The 12,366-nt window shown below is 67.1% G+C and overlaps 1 protein-coding gene across 2 annotated transcripts in view; it reads right to left on the reverse strand.

Annotated features, from left to right (window-relative positions):
* KIRREL1 (kirre like nephrin family adhesion molecule 1) overlaps positions 1-12,366 on the reverse strand; it is a 49,196-nt gene that overhangs the window by 24,665 nt on the left and 12,165 nt on the right. For both annotated transcript variants that reach the window (XR_012657466.1, XM_075075224.1), the window contains exons 2-5: positions 4,299-4,448; positions 2,280-2,429; positions 789-946; positions 528-678 (exon numbers count right to left, since the gene is read on the reverse strand). Coding sequence is in view for 1 of the 2 variants with exons in the window: in XM_075075224.1 (XP_074931325.1) it covers positions 528-678; positions 789-946; positions 2,280-2,429; positions 4,299-4,448 (609 nt within the window). In the remaining variant the exon portion in view is untranslated. The remainder of the gene's footprint in view (positions 1-527; positions 679-788; positions 947-2,279; positions 2,430-4,298; positions 4,449-12,366) is intronic.

A 12,366-nucleotide genomic window follows, 5' to 3' on the forward strand; every position in this document is an offset into this window, starting at 1 on the left:
GCGCCCAGCATCCCTTCCCGGTGTGGGTCCTCACTGTGGGCGCCCAGCATCCCTTCCCGGAGTGGGTGCTCGCTGTGGGTGCCCAGCATCCCTTCCCGGAGTGGGTGCTCGCTGTGGGTGCCCAGCATCCCTTCCCAGAGTGGGTGCTCAGTGTGGGCACCCAGCATCCCTTCCCGGAGTGGGTGTCCAGCATCCCCACCCACCGTGGGTGCTCGCTGCGGGCCCCCAGCCTCCCCACCCAGCGTGGGTGCTGGTGGTGGGTGCCGAGCCCCGGCAGGGCAGAGCCTTCCCGCAGCAGCCACTGGAGGTCGGTGTTCACCACGAAGTCCCAGCCCGGCCTCCAGCCTGGCACCCACCGGGTGCGACTGGGCGAATCCCCGCCGTGGGCCCCTCCGCAGGGACTCCCAACCACGGGGCTGGGGTTCCCCGGTCACCCCGCGATGCCCAGGTACCCCAAGAACTCATCTCCAGCTCCCTGCCCCTGTGCCACCGACACGCAGGGACCGTCGTCCCCGGCACGGACTCACGGTGAACGTTGAGCTTGACAAAGGTCTCCTTGCCCGCCGGGATGGCATCGTTGGTGCTGCGGCAGGAGAACACCCGCCCAATGTCGAGGTCGGTTGGGTTGATGGCGAGCTGGCTGGTGGTTGTCTCCCGCTTGCCGTCGGCCAACACCTCCTGCCGGGGAGAGGGGAGGGTCCCCGTTGGCTCCCAGCGCTGTGCCGGGGACACCGAGGCACGGCGCGGGGCGGGAGGGATGGACGTGGGGTCCCGGCGTGTCCCTGTACCGTGCTGGTGACGGCTCCGTCCTGCTGGAGCCCATCGCGGTACCAGACGATGGTGGCCGCCGGCTTGGCGCTGCGTGCCCGGCACGTCAGGTTGTAGGGCGTCCCCGCGCGCAGCAGGATCTCGGGGGCTCCGTCGATGGTGGGGTCCTCGGGGGGGACTGCAGAGGGGTTAGGGGACACCGGGTGGGTGCCGGCTGCCCGCGGCCGGGGCTCCCGCCCACAGCCCTGGGCGCAGGCAGACCCTGCTCCGCACGTGATGCTGAAATATTGATGCTGCTTTGATAAAGGCAGGGTGATTGAGGGCAGCGGAGGCAGACCTCCTCCCCGCTGCCTGCAACTGCAGGCAGCATTTGACAGCAAAGCATCATCCGGGCCGGCACCGCCTGGGAATGAATCCCCTTCTCCGTCAGGAGCTAAAGTCCCGTGACTGATTTATTAGGGCTCGGCTCTCAGGGAGAGGTGAAGGCACTGTTTGGCCTCGGGAAGGAAACCCTGTGCTGGCCTGGGGTGTCCCCAGTGTGGGGGCTTGGAGAGGAGGGGCTCGGGGCAGGGGGCTGTGTTTGCCATCCACGGCGGGGAACGGGGACGGGGCAGAGGAGCGCGGCTGTAGGACAGGCAGAGGCAGTTGTAGGATGGGCAGAGAGGGGGGGATCCCCCCTGTCTGGGACCCCAATACCCACAGGAGCCTCCTCTGCTCAGGGACCCCCTGCCTAGGGACCCCCCTGCCTGGAGAACACCCTGCCTGGTGACCCCTCTGCCCAGGGACCCCCCTGCCCTGCCCCAGCTGAGCCCCACACCAGGCAGGGGACACGGGGGACCCCACTGAGCTTGGCAGGGGATGGAGGAGAGGCCGGGTACCCCCAGCCTCGGCAGTGCCACCCCAAAACCCTTGGGGCAGGGCTGTTCCCGCCAGCTCACAGCCCCCCCCCCCCCGCCCCCCCCCCGCCAACCCTAGGCTGGGGGTCCGCAGGGAGTGACCCTGCCGGGGGGCGCACGGAGACGCTCCAGCGGCTGCGGCGCGGCTCCGCGCTGCTCAGTACCCCAGCCACATCTCCTGCTCGAGCGCCTTTTATCTCTCGTCTTTCTAATGGGAATTTCAATGCCAGGGGAGGAAGGAGAAGGAGCGGGGAAAAAAAAAAATTAGGAAAAAGCAAGAAATCCACCCCAAAACCCCATTCATGCAACATTTCCGCTGCGGCTCCAGCGTCTTCTTTGCTTTTTTTTTTTTTTTACAAGACACAAAAGTCAGGGAAATCAAAGTTACTGCACTCGTAGGTCCCGTAACTCAGCCACGGCGTGAATATAGATTAAGGCATTAAAGATAATGGCACATCGAGGCTGCCGGAGGGAAGGGGGAGGGCGGCAGCGCAGGCAGCGACAGCCTTTCCCGCGCCTGCGAGCAGCCGCCGCTGCCTGCGACGGGCTTTGGGGTGCGGTGGGGGGGGATGTGGGTTAGGGTTCGGGGAGGGGTTGGGGGGGCTGGTTCCTTACTCAGCACGGTGAGCTTGGCCCGGCGGGACCGCAGCGCCGCCTCGGTGGCCTGGCACTCGTACACGGCGTCATCGGAGAGCTCGGCGTCGGTGATCTCCAGGTTGTACTGGCCCGAGTCGGCCGTGCCCACGATGTGGTACCGTGGCCAGGCTGCGGGGACGGCACGGGGGGGAGTCAGCACCGAGGGGATGGGGTTCACCCAGATTCTCCAAGGACCCCTTTTTCAGGGAGGAGAGGCTGGTGTGGAATGGAACCCCCTGTTCATGGGGAAGCAGCTCCGGCCTGTTTGGATACAGCCTGGGCAGACCTGGGGGGGGGCTGCCGGCTTGCGGGCAGGTCTCTGCCTGCGCCCCGCGCCAGCCCCACTGGGGACATGGACTGGGGATATGGGCCCCAGTGGGGGATCCCCAGCATGTGTGGGGCCCCTGGTGCACGTGGGACCCCTGGCACATGTGGGGTCCCTGGTGCATGTGTGGGGTCCCTGGTGCACGTGGGATCCCTGGCATGTGTGGGGTCCCTGGCGCATGTGGGGTCCCTGGTGCACATGGGATCCCTGGTGCACATGGGATCCCTGGTGCATGTGGGGTCCGTGGCACGTGTGGGGTCCCTGGCACGTGTGGGGTCCCTGGCACGTGTGGGGTCCCTGGTGCGTGTGGGGTCCCTGGCACGTGTGGGATCCCTGGCACGTGTGGGGTCCCTGGTGCATGTGGGGTCCCTGGTGCATGTGGGGTCCCTGGCACGTGTGGGATCCCTGGCACGTGTGGGGTCCCTGGTGCATGTGGGGTCCCCGGCATGTGTGGGGTCCCTGGCACGTGTGGGGTCCGTGGCACGTGTGGGCTCCCTGGTGCACATGGGATCCCTGGTGCACATGGGATCCCTGGTGCATGTGGGGTCCCTGGCGCGTGTGGGATCCCTGGCACGTGTGGGGTCCCTGGTGTGTGTGGGGTCCCTGGCACGTGTGGGGTCCCTGGTGCATGTGGGGTCCCCGGCATGTGTGGGGTCCCTGGCACGTGTGGGGTCCCTGGCACGTGTGGGGTCCCTGGTGCGTGTGGGGTCCCTGGCACGTGTGGGGTCCCTGGTGCATGTGGGGTCCCCGGCATGTGTGGGGTCCCTGGCACGTGTGGGGTCCGTGGCACGTGTGGGCTCCCTGGTGCACATGGGATCCCTGGTGCACATGGGATCCCTGGTGCACATGGGATCCCTGGTGCATGTGGGGTCCCTGGCACGTGTGGGATCCCTGGCACGTGTGGGGTCCCTGGTGTGTGTGGGGTCCCTGGCACGTGTGGGGTCCCTGGTGCATGTGGGGTCCCCGGCATGTGTGGGGTCCCTGGCACGTGTGGGGTCCCTGGTGCGTGTGGGGTCCCTGGCACGTGTGGGGTCCCTGGTGCATGTGGGGTCCCCGGCATGTGTGGGGTCCCTGGCACGTGTGGGGTCCGTGGCACGTGTGGGCTCCCTGGTGCACATGGGATCCCTGGTGCACATGGGATCCCTGGTGCATGTGGGGTCCCTGGCACGTGTGGGATCCCTGGCACGTGTGGGGTCCCTGGTGCGTGTGGGGTCCCTGGCACGTGTGGGGTCCCTGGTGCATGTGGGGTCCCTGACACGTGTGGGGTCCGTGGTGCGTGTGGGGTCCCTGGTGCGTGTGGAGTCCCTGGCACGTGTGGGATCCCTGGTGCGTGTGGGGTCCCTGGCACGTGTGGGGTCCCTGGTGCGTGTGGGGTCCCTGGTGCGTGTGGGGTCCCTGGCACGTGTGGGATCCCTGGTGCGTGTGGGATCCCTGGCACGTGTGGGATCCCTGGCACGTGTGGGGTCCCTGGCACGTGTGGGGTCCCTGGTGCATGTGGGACCCCTGGGCCACGTGGCACCAGCTCCACATGGATGCAGCACAGGGAGCTGGGAAACGGGGCGTGGGGGGAAGTGGCGCTGGAGGAGACATTAACACCCGAGAGCCTCCTGCGAAGTGACAGCCCCTGCCCCGCACGGTGACATCCCCAGAGCCGCCCGCCGCCCCATGGGTACCTTTGAGCCCCTGCCCCATCCCCAGGGCGAGGCCATCTTTGGTCCATTGCACGATCCCGGAGTAATTGAGCACCACGCAGGAGAGGACGATCTTCTGGCCGGCCACCACCGTCCGGTCCTCTGGCTCCTCCACGAACCGCGTCTGCGCCACTGGGGACAGAGGAGGGGGATCGGCCAGGGCCCGGGGTGCCCCGCATGCCGGCGGCTCCAGTGCCACAGACCTGCCTCCAGCACGGCCCCGCTGGGGACCACCGGAGCTGCCCGCAGTCCCGGAGGGGCTGCCGGGGGTGTGGGACCCCCCAAGGCCGGGCTCTGTCATGCCCCCGAGCCCCCACCCCGTGCGGCAGCTGGGATTGATCTAGGCACCCCGTCACGGCACCCGTCACGCGGCCAGCGGGTATCGACCAGGACGCGGCGGGGGGGGACACGTGTGGGGTGTGCCAGCGCCGGCGTGCATGACACACGCTTGTGCTGCCAGCCCTGGGATGGGCGATGGGGGACCAGGACCCCAGGAGGGCAGCGGGGAGTGGGAGGCATCTCAGCGGAGGAGCCACTTCTCCCCCGGCACTTCCCCATCTTAAAAGCTTTTTTACTAAAATATTCAAATTATTTCCACCGTGGCACGGGAGAGGGGAAGGCAGAAATCCCCTCTGGGGATGAGCGGGCTGGGATAACAAAGCCGCTGAGTCCCCAGCGTGGCCTCCGCCTGTGTGGCCTGGCATGGCACGGCATGGCCGTGCCGCTCGTGGGGTGCCCCATGCCCATGCCACGGCACGGCCACAGCTCAAAACCCCGATCCGCTCGGGTTTGCCCCCAGCTTGGGCTGTGTCCCCGGAGAGCCGGGGGCTCCGGGCTCCCTCCTGCCTTTGATCCTGCAAACAAATCCCCCGACAGCTCCCGAAATCCCACAGCCCGGGCTGCTGCCTTCCTTCCCGGCAGCCCTGAGGGTGCCACGGTGCCGAGGCGCAGCCTTGGCCCCGCCACGGGGGACGGTACGCGCTGGCGCTTGGCACCCTCGTCACCGCGCCTGGCCCAGGGGACCCATCCGCCACCACCGCCCCGGCGCCTGCCCGCGGGCCCTGGCACAGGGCGAGGGACGGCGACGGCAGGGGCTCGGGATGGAGAGACCCCACGAGCCACGCACGGCATCCCCAGGTGCCAGGCTGTGCCGACAGGTCCACCGAGAGAGGCAGCACCAGGCACCCTCAAAACCCTGGGATGGGGCACCCCAAGATCCCTGGGACCTGGTGCCCTGGGACCACCAAGATATGGCATCCAGGATCCCTGGGATGGGGCAGCCCAGGATCCCTGGGATGGGGAACCCCCAGATCAGGCACCCCAGGATTCCTGGGATGGGGTATCCAAGATCCCTGGGGTGGGGTACCCCTGGATCAGGCACCCCAGGATCCCTGGGATGGGGTACCCAAGATCCCTGGGATGGGGTACCCCCGGATCAGGCACCCCGGGATCCCCGGGACGGCGCACCCCAGCACAACCGGGCGCAGCAGACAGACCTCAGAGCACCGCTGGCCGCGCGCCAGGGACCTGCAGCCCGCAGAGGTGACCTGGGGACAGTCACCGCTCCCGGCCACCCCGGGGTGACCCCGGTGCCACCGCCCTGGCACCCCCAGCCCCAGCCCACGCCTGCGCTGCCCCGCGGCCCCCCGGGGAGGGAAGACGGAGCAGGGATGTGGACAGGGAGGGAGATGAAGGGAAGGAGAGAGTGGGAGAGGCGGGGGAAGGAGGCGAGGGATGGAGCAGGAATGGGGGAGCCGAAAGGAGGGGGAAATAAAAAGCAGAGCAGAGATCAAAGAGGAAGGTGCCTGGAGAGAGGTGGGCGTGAGGGAAGATCAGAGCCGGGGAAGGGAGAGCGAGACAGGTGGGAGGAGGCGCAGGCAGCGGCAGCCGCCTGCCAGACAGCTCGGGGGGACCCGCAGCGCCGGCCTGGCCCTGCCTGGCACCGGGCTGGCGTGGGGCCAGCTGGCGTGGGGCTGGCGTGGGGCTGGACTGGCGTAGGGCTAGTGTGGCACTGGGCTGGCGTGGGGCTGGCATGGCACAGGTCCGGTGTGGGGCTGGTGTGGGGCTGGCATGGCACAGGTCCGGCGTGGGGCTGGTGTGGGGCTGGCATGGCACTGGGCTGGCGTGGGGCTGGCATGGTACTGGGCTGGTGTGGGGCTGGCATGGCACCAGGCTGGCATGGGGCTGCCGTGGGACTGGACTGGCGTGGGGCTAGTGTGGCACAGGGCTGGAGTGGGGCTGAGCTGGCGTGGGGCTGGCATGGCACCCGGCTGGCGTGGCACGGCGCTGGCGTGGCACCAGGGTGGCGTGGGACTGGCGTGGCATGGAGCTGGCATGGCACCAGGCTGGCGTGGCACGGTGCTGGCGTGGCACGGTGCTGGTGTGGCACGGTGCTGGTGTGGCACAGTGCTGGTGTGGCACCAGGCTGGCGTGGCATGGTGCTGGTGTGGCACGGTGCTGGTGTGGCACCAGGCTGGCGTGGCACGGTGCTGGTGTGGCACGGTGCTGGTGTGGCACCAGGCTGGCGTGGCACGGTGCTGGTGTGGCACAGGGCTGGTGTGGCACCAGGCTGGCGTGGCACGGTGCTGGCGTGGCACGGTGCTGGTGTGGCACGGTGCTGGCGTGGCACGGTGCTGGTGTGGCACCAGGCTGGCGTGGCACGGTGCTGGCGTGGCACGGTGCTGGTGTGGCACAGTGCTGGTGTGGCACCAGGCTGGCGTGGCACGGTGCTGGCGTGGCACGGTGCTGGTGTGGCACGGTGCTGGTGTGGCACGGTGCTGGTGTGGCACCAGGCTGGCGTGGCACGGTGCTGGTGTGGCACAGGGCTGGTGTGGCACCAGGCTGGCGTGGCACGGTGCTGGCGTGGCACGGTGCTGGTGTGGCACGGTGCTGGCGTGGCACGGTGCTGGTGTGGCACGGTGCTGGTGTGGCACGGTGCTGGCGTGGCACGGTGCTGGTGTGGCACGGTGCTGGCGTGGCACGGTGCTGGTGTGGCACCAGGCTGGCGTGGCACGGTGCTGGCGTGGCATGGTGCTGGTGTGGCACAGTGCTGGTGTGGCACCAGGCTGGCGTGGCACGGTGCTGGTGTGGCACGGTGCTGGCGTGGCACAGTGCTGGTGTGGCACCAGGCTGGCGTGGCACGGTGCTGGCGCCGGGCCGGCACGGCACAGGGCTGGCACAGCACAGGGCAGTTGGTGTGTTTCGGCAGCCAGGAGCTGCCCGCTCTGGATGCTCTGCCCGCCCCAGCCGTGCCGGCAGCCCCGGCGCAGGGGATGCTGCCCCTGCCCAGCCCCGGCTCTGGCAAACTCCAGCTCGGCTGCTAATCCCGGCAGCGGATAATCGGCCGCCGGCGGTATTTGGCTACGAGCTCCGCGGGCAGCAGCTCCCTGTCTCCAGCAGAACCAGGGCACCGCTGCAGCGGGGACGCCCTGTGGTACCCACCCGGTGCGGTGGGGACGCGACCACCGCCACCACGGCCCTCCCGTGCCCATCACCACGCGGTTGTCCCCAAGCACCCATCGACGGGACCTTCCCGCGCCGCGGCGCCCGGCGCAGCGGCTCCCTGGGGCAGGGACCGGTGGGTGCCAGTGCCACCCCCGCCGTGCCAGCCGCGGCGGCGGGTCACCAGTGGGCGCTGGCGGCGGCTGTCAGAGCACGGGAGCCGTCAGCGCACGACGCTCGCCGGCTTGCAGCGGGCTTCTGCCTCCTTCCCTTTCCCTCCCCTCCTCAAAGGGGCTTTGCCGGGTGCTCCAAGGAACCAGGACTGGGTGGGGGGTGGGGGAGGGTTAGCCTTGAACACGTTCCCCCCATCGCGCACCCCCCTGCGCTGCCCGTCCTGCCGGGCAAAGGGCTGTTTAGTCTGCAGGAGGGCGATACGGGCCGCGGGGGAGGCTGCGTGCCGAGCGATTGCCGCGGCACAGCGGGTGCTGGGAGTCTTGCCGTGTCGCGGGGCCTTGACATGATGCCGAGGAGACGGGCGGCTTCCCGAAGGCTGGAGGCTTAAAACGCACGGGGTGCCCCCCCCTCGCCACGCCACTGTGCCCCCCCCGTGAAGCACTGGCACCTCGGCACGGCCGCAGGGCACAGGGAGGGGGATCGTGGCACGGCGGCCCTGGCATCTGAGCGTGTATGCACACGTGTGTGCATGGGTACACATGCTTTGGGAACACACCTGTGTGCGTGGGAATACACGTGTGCGCACGGAATGTGCGTGTGGGCACAGCAGCATGTATGGGTGTGCATGGGAAGGAGCCCGCGTGCACGAAAACACACGCGTGTGCGCGTGGGAACGTGCACGTGTGTGTAGGAGCAATGTTTGCATGGGAATACGTGTGTGTGGGAGCATGTGCCTGCGTTCATGGGAACGTGCGTGTGTGCATGAAACCGTGTGCGTGTGTGCATGGGAACATATGTGTGTGCATGGGAACGTGCGTGTGTGCATGAAACCGTGTGCGTGTGTGCATGGGAACATATGTGTGTGCATGGGAACGTGCGTGTGTGCAGGGGAACGTGCGTGTGTGCAGGGGAACATGTGTGTGTGCATGGGAACGTGCGTGTGTGCAGGGGAACGTGCGTGTGTGCATGGGAACATGTGTGTGTGCATGGGAACGTGCGTGTGTGCAGGGGAACGTGCGTGTGTGCATGGGAACATGTGTCTGTGCATGGGAACATGTGTCTGTGCATGGGAACGTGCCTGTGTGCATGGGAACGTGAGTGTGTGCATGGGAACATGTGTCTGTGCATGGGAACGTGCGTGTGTGCATGGGAACGTGCGTGTGTGCATGGGAACATGTGTCTGTGCATGGGAACGTGCGTGTGTGCATGGGAACGTGCGTGTGTGCATGGGAACGTGCGTGTGTGCAGGGGAACATGTGTCTGTGCATGGGAACGTGCGTGTGTGCATGGGAACGTGCGTGTGTGCAGGGGAACGTGCGTGTGTGCATGGGAACATGTGTCTGTGCATGGGAACATGTGTCTGTGCGCATGGGAACATGTGTCTGTGCATGGGAACATGTGTCTGTGCATGGGAACGTGCGTGTGTGCAGGGGAACATGTGTCTGTGCATGGGAACATGTGTCTGTTCATGGGAACATGTGTCTGTGCATGGGAACGTGCCTGTGTGCATGGGAACAGACGCACGTGTGCAGGGGAACACGCGCGTTTGCACAGGAACGTGTCCGAGGGCATGGGCTCACACGCGTGTGCGCGGGCAGAGGTGGGGTCCCTGCAGGGCTCTCCCGTGGGCCCATGCGTGGCCCCGGGGGTGCGGGGCAGGCCGGTGAGGTGCGGGGGGGGGGTCGGGAAGCCCCGCTCCCGGCCCTGTCTCCCTCCATTTATCAAATGAAGGGCTGATTAAGCCCTGGGGCTGGTGCTCCAATCTCCCTCTCTCTCCTCTCACTATTAAACTCAGGGTTCAAAGAAAAGCTTTTTATTCGCGCTGACAGCTTTCAGATGGAGCTAAATCTCTCCGTGCTAGAGGTTTTTTTTATTATTTTATCTCTCTCCCTCCTCCCCTTCCTCTTCTCGCTGCTTTTAAATTTAAGCCTTTCCCCCTTCCTCTTCCCAAGTTGTTCGCTTCTATTTATATTGAAAAAAAAAAAGAAGAAAATAAGACAGGGAGGGGAGAAAAAAAAAAAAAAACCCAACCCATCCACTGGTTTTATTCTGCGGGAGAGAAAAGAGGATTTGGCTTCCCTGTGGCCCTGCCCGGCAGAGCGGAAAGGGAGAGACGGGCGAGGATGAGGCTGGAGGCTGCGGATGGGGCATCGCCCCCGTCCCCGCCGCCGTCCCCCCACCGCTGTCGCGGCCCCGGCGCCAGCGCCCCGAGCCGCTCGTCACCCGGCGCGAGGCAACGGGACGGACAAAGAGCTGGACTAACCCCGCGGACCCCGTCGCCCGCCACCGGCTGCGTGGGGAAACTGAGGCACGGGAGCTGGCGCTCGGCCCCAGCACTGCGGCTCGCCGACGGAGCCCGCGGGTGACGCAGCCCACCCCACCCCCCGTGGGGTGCCATCCTGCCGGGTGCTGTCAGAGCGGTGCCGTGCCTCGCCCTGGGAACGCGCCGGCGCCGAGATGTGATCGGTCCTGGCACATCCCCGCGCTCCCCCCGCTCCGCCTCGCGACGGGGGCTATTTTAGGCTCCGGCAATTTGGGTCTTTCAGCTAAAGCCGGCCACACCTCGGGGCTGGGACACGGGTGGGCTGCTGGGGGTGGCCGTGAGGCTGGTGACCCCCCACCTTCCGTGTCCCTTGGGGCGTCCCAGGGTGGCAGCGGGGCCCCATCCTCACCCCAGGGATGGGGAGCAGGGCTGGGACAAGGCTCCGATGAGGTTTCCCGGGGTGGGGGGGTGGTGGACACAGAGGGGGTTCCTCATTTTGGGGCTACCCCCGACCATCTCCCGCAGCACCCCCAGCTCTCCGCCGGCCCCGGCAGGACGGGGACCCGACCGGCGGCCGCCCGACGCGGCAGCGCGCTCACCCGCAGCTCCCAGCCAGCAAATTGATATTTGCTAGAGAAGGTCCCCCGTTGCCATCAACAATTTATGAGCCTCCTTCGCCGCGATTACCCCGGCACGACAGCGCTGGCCGGGAACAGGCCGAGCTGCGCGCTCTGAAAGCAGCTTGGCAGGAGAAGCCGCTTCCGCTCCGTGTTCGAAGTCACTCAATGCCCTCTTCTATTTTCTTCTCTTTCTTCTTGGCTTTTTAACGCTAACGTGGCTGGATGGTGGGTGGCAAAGAAGAGGCGGACCCTGGGATGGCGATGCCGGGGGTACCGGCGTGGTGATGCTTGGGGTGGTGCTTGGGGTGATGCTTGGGGTGATGCTTGGCACCCAGGGACGCATCCTGGAGGTGGCTGCACCATTTGGGGGGTGTCAAAGCTCTGTCCCCCACCCCGGCTTCGTTATCAGCCCCCGGCGAATGCTCGTCAAAAATGCATTGACCCTATTTGACCAAAATCGCTCTCCTATAATCCTGCTTTGATTGACATTAATTGAATATTACTATCTTTTATATCCTCATTAATTGAATCCTGCAGCCGCTACTCTGTGATGTGTGGGGAGCTGGTGGCATCCCTGCCATGGCGGCACCCTCGGCGGCCAAATGTCCCCGTCCCCGTCCCCATCCCTGCCATGGCGGCACCCTCGGCGGCCAAATGTCCCCGTCCCCGTCCCCATCCCTGCCATGGCGGCACCCTCGGCGGCCAAATGTCCCCATCCCCGTCCCCATCCCTGCCATGGCGGCACCCTCGGCGGCCAAATGTCCCCATCCCTGTCCCCATCCCTGCCATGGCGGCACCCTCGGCAGCCAAATGTCCCCATCCCCGTCCCCATCCCTGCCATGGCGGCACCCTCGGCGGCCAAATGTCCCCATCCCCGTCCCCATCCCTGCCATGGCGGCACCCTCGGCGGCCAAATGTCCCCATCCCCGTCCCCATCCCTGCCATGGCAGCACCCTCGGCGGCCAAATGTCCCCATCCCTGTCCCCATCCCTGCCATGGCGGCACCCTCGGCAGCCAAATGTCCCCATCCCCGTCCCCATCCCTGCCATGGCAGCACCCTCGGCGGCCAAATGTCCCCGTCCCCGTCCCCATCCCTGCCATGGCAGCACCCTCGGCGGCCAAATGTCCCCGTCCCCGTCCCCATCCCTGCCATGGCGGCACCCTCGGCGGCCAAATGTCCCCATCACCGTCCCCTTCCTTGCCATGGCGGCACCCTCGGCGGCCAAATGTCCCCGTCCCCGTCCCCATCCCTGCCATGCGGCACCCTCGGCGGCCAAATGTCCCCGTCCCCGTCCCCATCCCTGCCATGGCGGCACCCTCAGCGGCCAAATGTCCCCATCACCATCCCCATCCCTGCCATGGCGGCACCCTCGGCGGCCAAATGTCCCCGTCCCCGTCCCCATCCCTGCCATGGCGGCACCCTCGGCAGCCAAATGTCCCCGTCCCCGTCCCCATCCCTGCCATGGCGGCACCCTCGGCGGCCAAATGTCCCCATCACCGTCCCCTTCCTTGCCATGGCGGCACCCTCGGCGGCCAAATGTCCCCGTCCCCG

Source organism: Phalacrocorax aristotelis, chromosome 25, assembly GCF_949628215.1.
Source record: "Phalacrocorax aristotelis chromosome 25, bGulAri2.1, whole genome shotgun sequence".
In the NCBI taxonomy this organism is placed as follows: Eukaryota; Metazoa; Chordata; class Aves; order Suliformes; family Phalacrocoracidae; genus Phalacrocorax; species Phalacrocorax aristotelis.